Raw genomic sequence first — 19,420 nt, forward strand, 5'->3', positions numbered from 1 at the left:
GCTGTAACCTGCAGGCTATACATAGTACTGAGCGATACCAAAGGAGATGAATGACGGAGCGTTTGAGCAAATCAAACACTCACCCCCAGTCAACTGATCTAGGTTTAATCCATCATCATTCTGTAGCTCACGCCACCACCCCGGTTCAGACATGGCCATATGCAAATCAGTCTGACCCTGTGCCTCATGGGACAGTCCAGCTCAAACTGCCAAGCCATGTCTTCCCTGGACCGGAAACAAGCATCCTGGACCGGTTTCGGGTTCATAACCCGAAATCGTCTGTGTCTGTGTGTCTTTTGCTATACATAGTACTGAGCAGCAAGTGCTGAACTCACTGAGCTATCTCTCTCCCTCCTACTTTCAGTCGTTGAAAACGGCAAGGGAAGCTTCATGAATAAAGTCCATAACAGAATTCTGGGGTGAAACGTCATTAAAGTGTTCAGCAGCCGGCAGGCTCACCTGGTACACCATGCCGCAGCCTCCTGGAGTGGGCCACTCTGGAACTCTTTCTTGACTAGCACTTAGTTGTGTTCTCACACCAAAGATCGCCCTACTTATCCGCTCTCATGTATTTGAAGCATTCCCTTTTAAAAACCTGACAACCATCTTCGGTTCCAACCTTTCCCGGGTGTTTTATCGTGTCCTAATCGTGTCCTAATGTTATGTCTCCTTCTCCTTAATTTTTCCATCAGTATGGGTTATTCCGTCTGGTGTAGTTCCCCATTACCTGTCTGCTTTCGGGAGACGGTGCAGACACATGGAAATAATTATGACAGTGTGAAAAAGTAAGCGGGTCCAGATGATAAAACATCTCCCAAACCAAGGCAACTGCCTTACATACCATTATTTGTAAAGCGCACGTTCACCCATAGGTCCCTTGGCGCAGAATAACAGGTTTATTGTTACCCAACTCAATGGCACTCATTTTATTGACCTCAGAAGGATGAGAGGCTGAGTGGACCCACCAGGATTTGAACCTGTGACACAAGGTCGAACACAGGCCTTACAGACTGAACCCATGGCCTCACTCTACATCAACGTACATCTAACACCAAAACCAACATCTCTCCACGTTTAAACTCCTTTTCTGACTCTGGCTGTCAAGGACAGCTATGAACCAAACTTTAGCTAACACCTTACATCCAACACTCCAATCTATGTCACAACTCCACAAAATGCAATTCCATGCTCATGAAGGACAAGTGCACCCGTCGTCCCAGAAATACTGCTTTTCTTTCAAACAGATCTCTGCAAGACGCACCCTGCCTTTCCTGCAAGCGTTTCTCGGTGCTTTATTGACTTTTCAACACACACCATCAGCTGTCGCCGGTTAAATGCTGCCCTCCACACTTGCCTGCGAACCAACTTTGTCTAGATCACTCTAATCCCTTCCCAGAAGGCCTCAGTTTCCCTGATGCCCCCTTCATGTTCTTTAACAAAGCCAGCCCTTCAAGAGGCACCAAGTCCTTCTCCCCCAAGTGAACGATCAGCACCTTGGGGCAACATCTTCCTTTAGACAGTTTCGCGATCATCAGCTTTAACTCGCTCAGCTCACGCCTCTTTACCCCTCTATTATATGTACATAATTGTATCATCAGATCCTATTGGCTCGCCAAGCTGCCTTCACTCAGCTCGTTTCGCTGATCATTGGACAAATGAGTGCCAGCAGATTCATTGTGACGTAACCCGTGACGTTGGGCCTGCATCACAAGCTAGGAGAAAACAGCAAGAAAGAAAGAAACTTAGGACCCATTTAACAGTTGTGGGAAGGGGCATGAGCGCTTCATGCCATCTCAGCATTCTTTTGGTAAATGTACAGAAGGGCACATGCCAGGCACAGTAATCCTGCCAGGAAAAAAGGGGATAACCCAGTAACCCAGGGACCCGGGTAAACCATTAATTAGCAACACAACCGGTTCTTGTGGGGAAGTGTAGCCCTTGATTTCCACGGCAATAATAAATTAAGGAACCCTTCTTCCAAATTTGGGGGCAGATTTACAATAACTGGTGCATCCCTGCATAGCAGCAGGGATGCGCCAGTTAATTTGCATCACAGTAGACACCTCTTGCGCCACCATGGATGCGGCGCACCATGGGGCAAGAATAGACAGATGCATGATGCATCTGCTGCCGTAAAGGTGACGCATTGCAAGCGCGACACAGCTCCAGCAAGGCTCGGGGTGCCCCTATGCCTAACATGCTGCGTCAATCCTTACCCCTGCTTCAAGCAGGCGCAGGGTTTTGACGCAGCATGGCCGTAAAAGTGACTGAGTGAAATCTTGTAGATTTCACTCAGCCACTTTTAGGAGGCGTTCCTGCGCCGGAACGCCCCCCACTGCGCCGGAACGCCCACATGTGGCGCAGGGCTTTACAACGTGACGCATCTCCCTAGATGTGTCATGTTGTAAATACCCCGCAGCATGGCGCTGGCTTTGCGCCGCCGCTGCGTCACAAAAGTGATGCAACGGCAACGCAAATGTGGCGTACGGGGCTTGTAAATCTGCCCCAAGGTATCTATGTGCAATTAATGTATTTATTTCTCATTTCAAAAAAGGAGTATTATTATCTGAAATCAAGATGAACTTTTGATAATTTCAAACCTGACTAAGGTGCTTCTATTAAAGTGCCAGTGCAGTGAGCAAGTGATAATGTGAATTGATAGTGTGCTAGTGCTATATACAATGTTATGTACATGTGACTGACAGGGATAATGTGATGTTATTTATGACATTCGTATTGCGAGTGTCTCGATCCTCAATCAAATTTAATTTAAAAACAGTCCACATTTATACATTGTCGACGTTTCGACCCACTATGCCAAATGAATCAGATAAGGGTCATCATCAGGACCGAAGTTTGAAAGAGACACCGGAAGAAATTGAGGCTATTGTCCTACAATCTTCGTGGGTATATAACTCAAGGAAAACCTCATCCAAGGTTTGTTATGTGAAATGACATGCAAATGGGTAAAATTATTTTATAGAAAGGTCACGGGTTGGAAAAGGGCTATGTTGTTGTTACATCGATGTACGAAGCCTGTTGAATAGGAATCTCTTTTCATATAGTGCAACACAATAAAACCCATGTATTGTCGCCAATCAGTAATCGCCCACCTTGAACCGAGAAACCAAAAACAATTAAATCCAAAATCAGGAAATGCTGTCCAGAGGATCGGTGTATTTTTGTCCAAACGCATGCCGTGTCGGAATGAATCAGAGGTCGCTGTGTTAATTACCAAACACTGGTCCTCATTTTATCAACCTCAGAAGAATGAAAGCTTAAATTTGTCTTGTCATGGTTCAGCTGAAGCCTTATTTATTTATTTTATTTATTTTATTCATTTGTAGAGCACATGGTTTACCACCGGTGTGTCCCCGCGCTGATAAACATACTCTGGGGGGAGATAGCTGTCATCCACCTATGATGCTGGGGAGAGGAGTTGGCCTAACGGCTAGGGCGCTCAACCTTGGGTTCGAGTCTCGGTAATGACGGTAAAACATCCTGTGATTCTGGGCAAATCACTTAATCTCCCCGTGCCTAACAAAAAATGAATGTGTGTCCTCATGTAACGGAACTGGTCTGGTGCTATGTAAAGCGCTCTGATACCTGATTGGATTCGGGTCAAGTTTGCGCTATATAAAACTCTGCAAAAAAAAAAAAAAAAGATGCTATGCTGTGTTGAGCTCACTGACCTGTAAGTCTATCAGGTTTGCCTTGGAGATCAAATTCCAATCTTTGGAGCTGGTGCATAACCCACTGAGCAATTTTAGCATGATTAGAACTTCTGATCTGCAGGATACACTTCGATCTCTACAACACATTTTATTAATTTTCTTTATGTAGCACTTTTGCCACTAGATGGCTGCTTCACAGCACTTGTAAAATAAGATGGATTTAGAGACGCATGGTGGACAGGCGTGAAAGAGCGTATATGAACTCAGTAATTAGGCAAATGGATATGGTGTTAGGCGATATAACACAGGAAACTTAGAACACATTTCACAGTTGTGGGAAGGGGCATGAGCGCTTCACGCCATCCCAGAATTCTTTTGATACATTTACTGAAGAGCACATGCCAGGCACAGTAATCCAGCATTTGAACAATTAGAATTCATGTGTCTCAGAGAATGCGCGAAAAAAGTTCTATTTTAGAAAATATTGCTAAAGAATAATTTTATCATTATGCAGTATAACTCCACTTCAGCAATCAGCTGGAATCAACACAATTTCATATATACTTGTGCTACATAAAATGTTGATTAATTCCCAGTCTATATACACAGAGTTGTCAGACAACTCCGTGCCTGAAAGTCACACCATGAAATAGCACATACCAAGCACTATACAGAGTACCATGAAAATGATAATACAAATATATCCCATATTTTTCTAATTGAGTTATTCTCTCGGTAAGGAATTTATCAGACACAAGATTCCTATGCACAAGTGTAAGAAAACACCATTAAATAGACCATACCTGTAACAAAGCATCTTTCCCTATTCTGTAAGCCACGCCCTCTTTAGAGACCGCCCACCCCCTTGTTAGGCTCTCACAGAATGTGGTGAGACTCTCTACTGATGTCATGGGTTTCTAGCGACAACCCCAGCTATGGTTTCTTCGTCCTCTTATCTGTGAGGGACCCCCTCAGCTTCCTTGGGTGTGGAGTCACCCCTTGAAGATGCCTGGAGCCGGGAAGACAGGGACACTCCGCTTGCTTCCCCACTCCATCTCTGTACTGGCTAATCTGGCCCCGTATTATATATCAGACGCACTGTTCATGGTTGTGCCACGGCGCACCTTTAGGGAGGCGCAAAAATGAACAATGCGCTGGATTACAATGAATGCGCTGCCCTCAGAGCAGCGAAGAGCTCGGGCTGCCCTTAGGACATCGCATTCAGTGAAATATGAAGGGGTGCTTTAATCAACTGCTCCGTGTGTCACTGCAATGCAGGTGGCACCCGCACGCCCTTTAGGGAGGGGACAGAGATCCCCCTGCAGGCGGGTGCAGTGAGTGACTGCACCAGCTTCAAGTGGATGTCTTGGGGCCCATGGGACCCCCTTTGTCCAGAAACTTTTGTCTTCTGCTGACCTCCACTTAATCAGTACTGGAATCCGCGGCCACCATATTTTTAGACTCAAATTTAAAACTCCTTTTAATTAACAGAACCATTAAACATTTTCAATTTTGCTTCTATATATCACTTACATCTCATTAATCTGATTTAATTTTCCAAGCAGTCGCAGATGCCCTAAGTACGCGTTGTAGGCCCACCGGAGTCCCTGGACCACAGGTTAAGAACTGCTGCCCTAGGGAGTCACAGCATGGGGCGGCTCACGCTGCTAATTACAATAGACCGTGCCCTGGAATCATAGCGCCTAGAAGCCCGAGACAGCTAAATGTGTTGCATAGATATTATAAATATAAAGGCAAATAAAGGGAAATCCCAATGTACCAGAAAAATACTGTGAAAGATACTGAGCATTTCTGCAGAACTGTTTGTGTCCACCCCTTGCGAGACACACCATGCAAAGGTTGATGTTTTCAATCCACACACCACTGTATGAATGAATGAATGATGACTATTTATGTGGCACCAAATATTGGTATGAAGGCTTTCTCATGGGACTCTGAGTTTACCAAAGATAGACCACACTCGCATGACTGATTCAAGTGATTATTGTAGATATGTCCTATATTTACCTAGGCTAGAATAGCATTCAGTACCCGGGAGTAACCTCCCATTTAAAGCACTGCTGTATCCTACACCATATCAATGTAGCAGGAACAAATGCATAACATTAAATTAAAACTAATGTTCTCAAAAAGCATTCCCACCATTTCACTCCTTTCGTGATTTTCCCAGTTATACTATAATGTTACACAGCAGAACATAAATCCAGGTGCTTGAAAAAAGGTATTAGAGGGATTGTATAAATTAAGCTTAACTCACAATTCATTATTACAAGCATATTTTAGATCAGTATTTCCTACTTCATTCGTTACTGAAGGAAAAAAAAATCTGTTTTGTTTCCTCTAGTTCTTAGTACTATGCATCTTACCTATATAGAATTATCCTTAAAGATGGAACTATCCGTATTTACGCCACAAGTATCCTAGATTTATCTTAAACTCTGTATTCATGAAACAAAACAAACAAAATAAAATACTTAATTCTGTTTCACACCTTCACACTTCTTCATTCTTCTACAAAAGGCCTATCAGCTGACGAGTGTGACGGTTAGTAGTTGTGTTGGTACTTTTCGGCACTGTCCTTTGCGGCACTGGCGGGCAATTGTGGCGCTAGCTGAAGTGGCATCCTGACCAGGGTCCTGGCACACATATTTTTACGAATTAAGCAGTGGGTGCAATCTTCAGATTAGACAGAATTGCTGTTTGTCCTCTTAAGTAAGGAAAGAGGGGATTAGGAAAATGTATTTTACAATTGTTTTTCACACTCACTAAGTTATCACTAGCCTAGAGAGAGTTGCCAGCTGCATGTAAGTCTTTTGGGATGTCTTGTCTAAAAACTAACATATGAATATACAAAAAACTAACCACAGAAAGTTTACAAAGTAAAGTTAATGAACACAGAAGCCTTTCATGATTTTATTAGAAAGACAACCTTCCTGTTCCAATGTCCTACAGACCAGCATTGATGGAGTTCCCTTAAGTACCAGTGACTACTAAGGGAAAGTGGGACTTTTAAGACAGAAAATCTTCTTCCTTTAGTCAGTATTTTTTGTTTCAGATTGACGAGGGCTCAGCAGCTTGCCCAACAATAAATTTTTAAAAAAGTACAAGCACTGACAAATACAAAAAGCTGGCAGCCGCTTCCAGATCTACTGGCGTTGGAAGGCAGCCGCTAGGCTCTCATGTTAGAGTGTGTTTCAGAATCCGGTTGAATTGGGATACATTTCTAGTTCCTTTTGTGTCTGGTGTTAGCCAAGACATGCTGTTTTCCAAAACATTTTTTAGAAACACATACATATACACACATATGTACAGGGAGCTGCAGTAAGCCCTCTTCATTCATTGGTCTGTTGTAGTGTCATTCAATTCAGCTTCCACAGAACACAGCATACAGTTTGGAGCAAAGCGTCTGCCCTCCACAGCCATCAGTGCCCCTTTGTGTGAGTGACAGCACTCTGCCTAAGCCAGTGCTGTGGCGGCTCCGCCGCTAATGCCCCCACTGCTCAAAAGGGAAAAGGAAATGATACTAACGTATCGTTATAATCGTTTTATTTTCCCTATTGCTGTCAGGGGTGGTGCTGGCTAGAGCAGGGGAGGAGTGGTGTGCACGCCCGAGGTGCGCATGAACTGTTATGACGACCAAGCAGTCATGCCCACTTTGCATGTTCCTACCAGGCTGCAATACACAGCCTGTTCAGGAACATGCACAGGCTCCTTGTCCCCATGGACTGACGCTCAGAACAATCACAACGCTGCACTGTAGCATTTTGATTGGCCCAGGGGAGCCTGTCTGCCCGGGTGCTTCCTGCTGCCATGGCCAGGACAGGTTGATTAAGAGGAAGTGGACGGAGGAGAGGCTGCGGCCAGCCGTTAAAGGTAAGTCCCTTTTTAAAAATTACATTCCTTCACCCTCTCGCCTCACCCCCCCCGTCCGGTAGCAGCTACTACTGGACTAAGGACAGTGTGGTCATCCATATAGAAGAAAGCTCTTTTCCGTGCCAGAGTCTGGCAGATCAATGTGTTCTTTCTTTCAAACAAGTATTCTTAACCTTTCTTTGAACGTTTTGGGGCAGATTTACAAGCCCCTTGCGAGACATTTACGCCACCGTTGCGTCACTTCTGTGACGCAGCGGTGGCGTAAACCATGCGCCATGTTGCGCCTTATTTACAATGTGACGCATCTAGGGAGGTGCGTCACGTTGTAAAGCCCTGCGCTACATTAAACCTGCGTCAGGTTTAATGTATGCAGGGTGGGCGTTCCGTTGGAAAAAGCCTCGGAAAAGTGACGCAGTGAAATCTACAAGATTTCACTGAGTCACTTTTCCGACGCTGCTGCGTCACAACCCTGCACCTGCTTGAAGCAGGCGTAAGGCATGACGCAGCATGTTCGGTATGGGCAGCCCCTGAGCATTGCTGGAGTTGCGTCGTGCTTGCGACACGACTCCAGTAATGCGCCGCGCTCATGCCATCAGATGCGTCACGCATCTGTTTATCCTTGCGCCATGATGCGCTGCATTGTAAATGCGGCGCATCTGTGGTGGCACAAGGGTAAACTTGCGTGACGCATCTTTCCTGGCGCATCCCTGCTGATTTGCAGGGATGCGCCAGGAAACATAAATCTGCCCCTCTGTTTTTAATTTTGAGAGCCCAGCAGCTCCCCATATACTTCTCTCAGGCCGTCACAACTGTTCGCAATGTGCCGCACCCGCTGTGCCCTGCAGGTGGCAGTCATCTTCATATGGGCTTTATACTCAGTCAGAGATTGGTGCCCGTGTGCGCCCCTGCACATACATGTGCCTGCACAAATACTTATCTTTGAATGGTTTACCAAAGCCCATTCATAAGAAACAAACTTTGGCAAAGTCAATTGCTCAGCAGCCAATGACAGACCAGTTGGCTTTCCCCTCCACTTCAGAACTACCTCTTTCTGTTAGGCCAATATCTGTTAAATATTCAGTTCTCCCTCATGGTTTTCCAAAGTCCTACTGCCTCAGTACTTTATCTTTTGGCCTCATTTATCGGAATCCCAGTTCTTAGTTGGTGTTACGCTGTCCTTAGTATGATTCCATTTATCATGAACATTAACTGCATTAGGACAGAGACATTAACTTATAGACCAAGATCTTGATGTGTTGTACTATGCGTGAGATACTCAATATCACATTAGTTATATTGGTTCAACTACTTCCCAATCTCACACCTTCCCTCACTGAAATGAAATCACAAGTCCAACTTGGCCTTGTGAGAACAAGGAATTATTTCAATCGCATCCCTTCTAAATCTGGTATTCCTGATAAATCTGGTATTTCTGATAACTCTGGTATTCCTGCTACATCTGATATTCCTGATAAATCTGGAATTCCTGATAAATCTGGTATTACTGCTACATCTGGTATTCCTGATAAATCTGGTATTTCTGATAACTCTGGTATTCCTGCTACATCTGATATTCCTGCTAAATCTGGTAGTCCTGCTCCATCTGGTATTCCTGCTACACCTGGTGTTCCTAATAAATCTGGTATTCCTGATAAATCTGGTATTCTTGCTACATCTGGTGGTCCTGCTACATCTGGTATTCCTGCTACATCTGGTGGTCCTGCTACATCTGGTATTCCTGATAAATCTGGTATTCCTGCTACATCTGGTGGTCCTGCTACATCTGGTGTTTCTGATAAATCTGGTATTCCTGCTACATCTGGTGTTTCTGATAAATCTAGTATTCCTGATAAATCTGGTATTCTTGCTACATCTGGTGGTCCTGCTACATCTGGTGTTTCTGATAAATCTGGTATTCCTGCTACATCTGGTGTTTCTGATAAATCTGGTATTCCTGCTACATCTGGTATTCCTGCTACATCTGGTATTCCTGCTACATCTGGTTTTCCTGATAAATCTGGTATTCCTGCTACATCTGGTATTCCTGATAAATCTGGTATTCCTGATACATCTGATATTCCTGATGAAGCTGGTATTCCTGCTACATCTGGTATTCCTGATAACTCTGGTATTCCTGCTACATCTGGTATTCCTGTGTAGCTAGCACCTCCTGGTTTCTAATGGCACCACAGCAGCCGCAGCATAGCTTACAACAGGTTTCTCCAGTGAGTAGCTTATGAGCTGCCCGTAGCTCTCCAGCTACCTGTGAGTAGCTACTACATTCAAAGCTTTAGTTGGGTTGAACTAATACACGTATCTCAAAATTGAAAAGTGTGTATTTGAAATAGAAATCTGTGCATTTTCAGAGCCCATAATTTCCAAAATATAGTGAAAGTTAATGTTTAAGTGATAAATCATGCAGCACTGGGAGACATTTACTAATATTATTACCTTGGTGCCAGGGGGCAGCGCAGCTGTGTTCGGTCTGTATTACCCTGGTAAAGCCACTCCAAACTCACTAAGTCTTCTTTGTATTCCTGCTGGCAACTGAGGTGACCACGGCTGGTGATCTTACCCAGGGTGGCCACTAATGTAATCTGGTCTGATGTGTAGAACACTAATAAGATAAGTAGATTGGGATGATTTTCATTGAACATAATTAGCTCTTATTAGTGAAAAGGTAGGAGATCCCCGGCTTGGAGGCATTGTTGGTGCTGGCAGGCACGGAACGTTTGCCAATACCATTTATATGAATAAATAATTTACCACGATATGGACAGGCATGCAAACACCAGCATGCCAAGTACATTTATCCTGGGCACGGCTAAATAATGGTGGCATAGGTTGCTCTAGGTCCAAATAATATTGTCTTGTTATGTAGTTCCTACTAATCGATTAGATCTGCGCATTTGTAGGACAACATAAACTAGGGGCTTGGTGTCTAGACTGATCCCGGACACTTCTACAGGATATGTTGGCCTATAGACCAGCTAGCTCACAGTCCCACCACAAGCCCCCCTGACCTTACCAGGGAGTGAACAGTTTCTATCAACCACTGAACATGACAACCCTGACCCCTCAGGGATCGTGGATACAGTACAGAACTTTTTCGCTCAGCCACTCATGCTCACTTACTCTCAGAGAAGTGTACAGAGAATACACAGTGAGACGTTTTCTATACATTTATTGAACCAACGTTATTTTTGTATAAAATACATGTGCTGCAATGATTAATAGACAGAAGCAGATAAATATGACAACAAGCGCCAAAAGCGCAAATAGTAGATATAGTTCTACCATGGTGCTAAAACAGTGTATATATGCAGGCATATAAAACAAGGAAGTAATTGAGCGTACTCCTACGTACTCTACACTAAGTGTTCCTAGAGTGTGTGTAGGTATAAAGCCAAGAATGCCCCAAAGGGACGATCCAAACCCTATTACCTATGGAAGAGAATGAAGGACCCCTTCTTGGTCACAAACTGGACATCCCTCATGAGATGTCAGACCGCTGCATGGTGAAGTCTCAGCATGCAGGGACCCTCGGTGTCAGCTGAAGTGCCTCCTCTGCTAATCTATAGGGATGCTCATCTTTTATAATAGAAGGCAGCCTTGCGATGTGCGTATAGATTAGTGATGTTATATGTAGATAGCCCTGTAGCCCCGGGGATGAAGATAGAGATGACATTTGTACATAGTGCGAAAAGAGACAATGTACATGATGTTCAGGGCATTCTGATAATGTTGAGCGAAGCTAGATGTGTAAACCAGTTTAGTTTTGGGGAAACTAAAACATTGTCGTGCATTTAAATATGTGCAAAAGTTCACAGCTGAAATGTTATTGTGAGAACAATGTAAGAAATTAGCTGCTTCGCTACATGGGCCTAACCCGGGAATATAACAGTCTGGTCAGTTTCATAGTTTTCTTTACATGTAATTAACAAGCATTTGCAATGCAATAGGTCTCGCATTTACTCGAGTTTGAGCTATTGGCATTGTAAATGACAATACCTTTTATTTATGTTGTGGGTTTTAAAACATAAATAAAAGGCATTGCCATTTACAATACTAATACCTTAAGCTCTCACCTATTGCATTGAAAATGCTTATTAGAGGGTTGTAGGATGACGGGTGTCTGTAGGATGATGAAAAGTACCACTTCTGCAGTGTCGGCCGACGCAGCGTTCTAAACCTAGGCCCGCGTTCCTCTGCAGTGAGACATTTGGCCTGCTATTAAGGACCAGTAAAATCATACCTGCATGCCCAGTCCTATTCTGCCCTTTGCACACACTGTGCTTGCCACGGAGCGGCCGCATGTTAGAGAGCTGCCTACTGTATTATAATGATAGAGGCGCAGAACTGAACAGAAATAATGCATTGTTTCCCACAGAGACGCAAACACGGAGACCTCCAAAATCTCTGCACTTACCACACTATTAGGTGGATTACCTCATGGGCAAGGAATGCACTGCTCGGTGGAAGAGCACAACCCATTTCCTCTGTTGACCTTGGCAGGGTGTCCTCCGGCACTTTGTAATCACAGCAGAGATTGAAAAGGCAGAGCAGGTCTCAGCTGTCAGCCTAAACTAACAATTGCTTCTGCATACTTTGCTTGTAAACAGAAGAACTTTCTCTAATTTCTCTGAGCCCGATTCACAAAGCCTTATACTCACAGCATATTTCCTTATTTCCCAACTCCCTGCGGTGAAGTATTGCAGCCAGTGCTCACACATTTGAGTAAGGGTGTGAGAAGAGGCCACTCGCGCGTCCTGCGGTGGTATCAACTTACAATCCACAGCATGCCCCTTGGGAGAAGGACATGGAGGGGTTTGGGGGAAATTAGCGATGATGGGGGGGCATAGTGCAATGTGGTTGGATGGTACGGGGAGTGATCGACAGGAAGCGGGCAATCCGCCTCTGCCTAACAAATAAAAACGAATGGATCCGACCTTGTGCGTAACGTAACTGGTGCGAATGTGATGTGCAGTGTAGTTTGTGCTCACATAAAGTGCTCTAAAACCTTCGAGTCTAGTTCGCGCTATAGAAAGCTGCAAAGGCGGTCCCTAAAGTGAAAGAAGACCGCGCTGTAAATAACAAACAAGCGGCCGCGAAACTGAAAGTGATCGCAATCGCGATCAAACATCAAAGCGGCCGTGCGGCCGCGAAACTGAAAGAAAACGAATGCTTTCAGGCTGCCAAATGGTGCACGCGCCCGGAGCACATGCACTGTAGTTGGCGGCCTGAAATGCACTCGTTTCCACTTCCAAAAGTCGCTTACTATAAGTCTCGCCAGAGCAGCGCTAAAGCGCTGTCTCAGGCGAGACCTAAAAATGAGGTCAAATCTTCATTAAAATTGTATATCTTAGCTTCCATTATTTTTAAAGTTTACCATCATTTTTTACTAAAAAATCCCAGTGCCTTTAATTTAAAGTACAGCACTGATAGTAAATCACTTAAGGGTGTAAAGTTTCTTTCTTAATTACTTTCCTGATATCACACACATCTTTTCAAATAATGCTAAAAAATCTCTAAAAGTTCAACGATCTCCCTGTAGAAGAGAAACGCCCCTCCGACCTCCCGCTATGGCCCAGCAAGCTATGCATAGTTCTCCACTTATGAATTATTTCAGTTTTTGGAACATACACTGACCTGATTTTGTAAGCACATTTTTGTGGCCTTGTTCATTTACTATAAAATCTTAAACTGTGCTTACCCCTAAAATATACCTTTATGTGTATGCTTGATTCCCTGCGACCATTCCCAGACCAGCTCTGCTTAGGCACCCACTTGCTAACATGTTTATTTTATTGGTATGAAGCATTCACTATACTAATGCTGTTGCCAATTTATTTTGTAGAATTTTTAAATGTCTGTCTCTACAGAGTCTCCTACCTGTCAACATACCTCTCTCATTGCCTACTTGCACTAATTTTGCTAATAATTCATTTTAATAAATCGAGAATATTTTAGCTCTTGTCCTTAGATGAACTAGCAACTAAACATTTGTGTGGTAATGTCTATGCGGTGAATCAGCCCTAGAATGTATGTGACTTACAGTAAACACATTTCAAGTTTGAGATGCGTCTGTCATCCCACCGATGACGAAAGACGGGCTGTGAGTAAATGCACCCCAGCGTTTATCTCTCTCTCTCTGTGCTTTGATGCTAGTTCAGACGTCCATACAGAACGAGCAAAAGGGCCGTTCAGCATGTAGCCCCAGTCGGCCATAATCCTAAAACGTTTTGTTTTCATTCCAGTGCTGGCTGCAGAGGTTGTAAAACATTTCTTTCCAAAACTTGTGGAAATGCACAATTACGTTCCAGCCAACTCCATGCAACAGAAGCTCAGCAACTGGACCATTCTCAACAGGTAAACACAAGGAAGAGGCTTATTTGTTTCGCTTTAATCAGAAAATAAATTGCGGGCCTTTGTAAAGTCCGATACTTCAAACGGCCCTATGGGCGGTAAGCAGCTGGGCCTGTGAAACACAGAGGGCTTGCTGTTTAAAAGTTCTCGCTGCTGCCACTTGGACCCATGCCAGCGTTTTCTGGGCTTTTAGGCAACAGCTCTGTGCATTCTGGGATGTGTAGTTTTTCTTTTATTATAATAGGAATAGAACTGCAAACATCATGCCAAGCACTATTAGCCCAGTGAACCAGCTGCGACTGGAGGCTCAATGGATTGATGCAAGGTTCCCCAAAGTCGGTCCTGGAGGGCTGGATCCATGCCAGATTTTTAGCATATCCCCATTTAGATAAATGTAGTTATCTTAAAAATCTGGCATGGATCCACCCACCAGGACCAAAACTTTGGAGAACGCTGGATTAATGCAACCACTTAAGGGATCTTTGCTTGACCCAGGAGTCACTGGTTCAAATTCCAGTTGATCCTCCCGCCCTTTAACCATTCAGATTTTGATCAAATTAATGCTAGTGTTAACTGTGTTGTTCTGTTATCTGTCAACAGCACCAAGGTAACCCTTAGGGTCAACATGTTCTCTAAAAATACACACGTTATTGTTGATTGGTTGACGGCACCACAGCCAACATATTAAATATTCTTTGGAAGTAACATTTGGGGCACCTAACACCTAAGATCACTGAAAAGCCTGTATTTTCTTGAAGCTGTATTGAGCAAATATTCTGCTTCAGTGATAGCTGTCCCTAGATGATGTAATGAAGTTAGCAGTCTAGTAGTTGGGGGGCGGAGCGAGTTGGGTGGAGGGGAAGAGGAGGGGTCAGGACAGGATGAGGGCAGTTAGAGTAGGGACAGGGCTGAGGCTGGATGCAGAGAATAAAGCTCCAGTTGTAACTACAAGTAGTGTCTGTGATTATTTGTAGCGCGATGCTACAACTGGCGACGAAGGTGGGATGACCAAGCCCCACTGCTCACAGAACCCCACGAGCTGCCAAGTAAACTTAAGCTGCCGCCTGAGGAGAAGAGGCCAGCATCAGGGGACCTTGACCCCCCCAGAGACCGTGAGGGAGCCGAGAGCGGCCGCAAGAACAAGCGCTGACTCGCTCGAAAAGAATCAAGCTGATCGCGCCGAAGCGCGACTCACGCCAGAAGCGTGTGCCTTGGGTGAGGCTGGTAAGCGCAGAAGTCGGGAGCCCACTCCGACCCTGCCTCGCACCCGAGAGCGAAAGAGAAGTGCCCCCGCGTAGAGGACGCCGTCCCTGAAGGCCCGCTGGCGAGCGCCGCTGAGCGCCTTGAAGTCCGGGCTTGAGTGCCCGTCGATGTCGAAAGATCTCACGCCTGATGCGTGAGTCTTGGCACGCTGTCGCAAGAAGAAACGCGGGAATCTGCCGAATAAGGCGGGAGCCCACCCCAACCTCACCTGGTAGTAGCCGCCGTTGGGGAGAAGCAGGTCCTGATGTGTGCTACCCTCTGAAGCTGCCCGCCGGTGAGTCCAGAGTGAAAGAGGACCGAGTGAGCCATGAGAGAAAGCCTCGTGTGCATGCAGTGACAGCGGCCATCTTGGGGTCAGGCACTTTTCAAGACAGACCCCTTGATTGTTGTAGAGCGCCCATTTTGAAGTCAGGCATACAGCAACAGAAACAAGCATTGACAAGAACAAATAAACAAGCATTGGCGAGAAGAAATAAACAAGCATTGTCAAGTGTAAATAAACAAGCATTGGCGAGAATAAATAAACAGGCACCAACAAAAGGGTGAAAAGAAAACAACGACACAATGGTGACCCCCACCACCTCACCACAGCGGAAGCCTCTTGTCGCGGGAGGATCACACCTGCGAGCTCCGGAACCTCAGACCGTGACCACGGGAGGGAGTATGGGCCCCGAGTGGCAAGAATGGTTAGAAGACTTCGAAGATTATATCGAGGGATCCAAAGTGACGGAAGACAAAGAGAAGTTAATTGCCCTCCGCAACCTAGCAGGCCGGGAAGTAAGCAAAATCATCAAGGATCTTTCGCCTGCAGATACTGGAACCTATGACAAAGTGCGTGAGGCACTGAACAAGAAGTTACTCCATAAAAGAAACGTGGACTATGAGCGCCACGCATTTCACCAAGCGCGTCAAGGGAAAGAGGAAGCAATGAGTGCATTCATCACCCGGTTACGACGGCTGTCGAGACACTGTGAGTTTGAAACCTTCTCGCCTGACGCTGCCATCAAATCGCAAATCATAGCCGGCTGTCACTCAGAAACACTCAGGAGACGGCTACTGAGGAAACCCCACGAATTGGAAGAGATTGAAGAAATGACTCGTATATACGACCAAGCGGAGGAACACGCCGCCACCATTGAAACAGGACACAACGTCAGCCATGAGCAAGCACACCGCGTTCAAGAACAACCTCGTAGCAGAAGGAAGTATTCGCAGGAGAATAAATGGAGACCTAGTCCGTCGTCTCGCCAACGACGCCCGGAGTAAAGGAGAAGAGAACCAGGGCGAAGGGACCGAAAGCCAGAAAGGACTAAACGATGTTATTGGTGTGGATATGACTATCCTCATATAGACACCTGTCCGGCCATGGGTCAGCGATGCAGGAAATGTGGGCGATCCAACCACTTCGAAGCAATGTGCGGGGACTATCACAAGGAAAGGCGAAGTGAAACAACGAGATCGTCACGCTCAGACACAAGGAAACATCACATACGAGCTGTTCAAGGAGAGTTCATGCGGTCCCCAGGCTCATCACATTCCAGCCGGGAATCACGCAGGTCACGATGGGAACGCAGATCCCCATCTCGGGACTCGAGATCATCTTCCTCCAAAGACTCGACCTACACTGTGGAATACTTGAACATGATTGCGGACCCTGATCAACTGAAAAAGTATCCACGCCTAGACATTAGAGTGGGGAATCACGACACCAAATTTGTAATGGACAGCGGAGCCTCGCTGAACTATATTCCAGTTACGGAACACGAGAAAATGGTCCCGAAACCCCCACTAACTTTTGCACCGGTCCGCGTCTTCACGTGGATGGCCAAAAAACCACTCCCCTGCCTGGGTAAATTCCACACAACACTCACCCATGACGACATCACCATACAGGCGGTCATACATGTCATCAAAGGGCCTGAAGCCGACTGCCTACTTAGCCTCCCCACTGCAGAGCGTCTTCGTCTGGTGGAAATCTTATTCAAAGTCAACGACAATCAGAACTGTGTCAGCAAGTTTCCCAAATTATTTCGAGGCTTAGGCAAGCTGAAAGGTTGTCAAATTCGGCTGCACATTAACGAACAGATCAAACCCCTTGCGCAGCACCCACGACGTGTTCCATTTCATCTTCAAAGTGCCGTCGAGGACGAACTTCAGGAACTTCTATCCGCAGACATCATTGAGCGCACGGATGGCCCGACCCCTTGGGTGTCGCCGGTGGTCATCGTACCTAAAAAAGGGACTCCCAACAAGGTGAGACTGTGCGTTGACATGCGCCTACCCAACACCGCAATTGAAAGGGAGCGACACCCTGGACCGCATCTGAGCGATATGATTGCTGCACTGAATGGCGCAAGGGTCTTCTCGAAGCTAGACCTGAACAAAGGTTATCACCAGCTAGAATTAGACACGAAATCTCGCTACATCACCACGTTTGCAACTCACCTAGGACTTTTTAGGTACAAGCGGCTGAGCTTTGGTGTCTCGTCTGCCGCGGAAATCTTTCAGGAGGCAATCCGTCAAATAATTCAACACATCCCCAACACCTTAAACTACAGCGATGACATCCTGGTCTATGGGTCTGATGTTCGTGAGCACGACATCGCTCTTGATCGCGTTTGCCATGCCCTGTTGGATGCGAATTCGACGCTGAACAGGGAGAAATGTGAGTTTCACCAGGCCACTTTGAAATTCTTTGGCCACATTTTCTCAGACGAGGGCATGAAGCCTGACCCGGACAAGATCGCGACCTTGAATAATACCAAGAGCCCGCAGGATGTCAATGACTTGAGGTCCTTCTTAGGGATGGCCGGCTACTATGCCCGCTACATCCGTGACTATGCGACCATCAGTCACCCCCTTCGGATTCTTACCAAGCTTGGTCAACCGTTTGACTGGACCCCTGAGTGTGAGCGGGCGTTCCAGGACATCAAGCGCGCTGTAGAGTCGGCTGACAGCCTCTCATACTTCAACCCTCAACGGAAGACTGAGATCACCGTCGACGCCAGCCCCGTTGGATTGGGGACCATCTTGGCTCAATATGATACTGACTCTGACCAGAGGCGGATCGTTGCCTATGCCAGCCGCAGCCTGTCTGATCCCGAGAAGAAGTACTCGCAGCCAGAGAAGGAAAGTCTTGCTGTAGTCTGGGCATGCGAACACTTCCATGTCTTCATATATGGCAAGCACTTTACCCTGATCACTGATCATCAGGCGTTGATCACCATCTACGGCAACCCGAAATCCAACATGCCTCCGAGAATTGAAAAATGGGGTCTCAGACTTCAGGAGTACACTTTCACTATTGTTCATAAACCGGGGAAGGCGGAGAACCCGGCTGACTACATGTCCCGCCACCCTCAGCCATCTTCAGAATCCAAACCATCGATTGCTGAGGAGTATATCCACTTCGTGGCTGACCAAGCATTGCCACCTGCCATTCCCATGGACGTCATTCGGGAGGTCACCGCCCAAGACACTATCTTGCAAATGGTACTCCACCCGATCCAAACGAATAGATGGAGGTATAACCCGAAATAAGAAGACACAGACTCTACAATCCGGAAAGAGATACAAGCATTCCGGCACGTCTGCGATGAACTGTCGGTCACCACCGATGGAGTCATCCTAAGAGGTCAACGACTTGTCATCCCCAGTCAACTACGGCAGGGAGTTATCAATCTGGCCCATGAAGTCCACAGAGGAGTAGTATCTACGAAGCGAGCTCTACGGGAACGCGTTTGGTTCCCCTTTCTGGATCAAATGGTGGAGTCTACACTAAAGGATTGCCACCTCTGTCAGTTGACCAGCAAAGGCAATCCACCGGCGCCACTACAAATGACCACCCTACCCAGTGGAGTGTGGCAAGAAATTGCCATGGACTTTTATGGACCGCTGCAGTCTGGAAAATATGTGGTTGCCATAATTGACGAATAATCACGATTTCCCATCGCACAAATAATATCGTCTACAAGCGCCTCCTGCACTCTCAAGGTGCTAGATGAGGTATTTGCAACATGGGGTGTCCCCAAAGAAGTCAAAACGGACAATGGGCCCCCATTCAATGGACACGAATTCAGTGCCTTTGCGAAACACATGGACTTCAAGCACAGAAAAGTTACACCACTCTGGCCACAAGCAAATGGCACCATTGAAAGATTTATGGCTACGATCAAAAAGACATTTCAGCAAGCTACTGCTGAGAAGAGAGAACTGCAGGCAGC

General features: G+C 45.9%; 1 protein-coding gene across 1 annotated transcript in view; it reads left to right on the forward strand.

The window, feature by feature from the left end:
• The window catches only part of SPEF1 (sperm flagellar and cilia associated 1), a 72,314-nt gene that overhangs the window by 4,186 nt on the left and 48,708 nt on the right, over positions 1-19,420 (forward strand). Inside the window, exon 2 of the mRNA XM_085643354.1 lies at positions 13,826-13,937. Within this exon, the coding sequence (XP_085499480.1) occupies positions 13,826-13,937 (112 nt within the window). The remainder of the gene's footprint in view (positions 1-13,825; positions 13,938-19,420) is intronic.

Source organism: Triturus cristatus, chromosome 2_2 (genome assembly GCF_964204655.1).
Source record: "Triturus cristatus chromosome 2_2, aTriCri1.1, whole genome shotgun sequence".
NCBI lineage: Eukaryota > Metazoa > Chordata > Amphibia > Caudata > Salamandridae > Triturus > Triturus cristatus.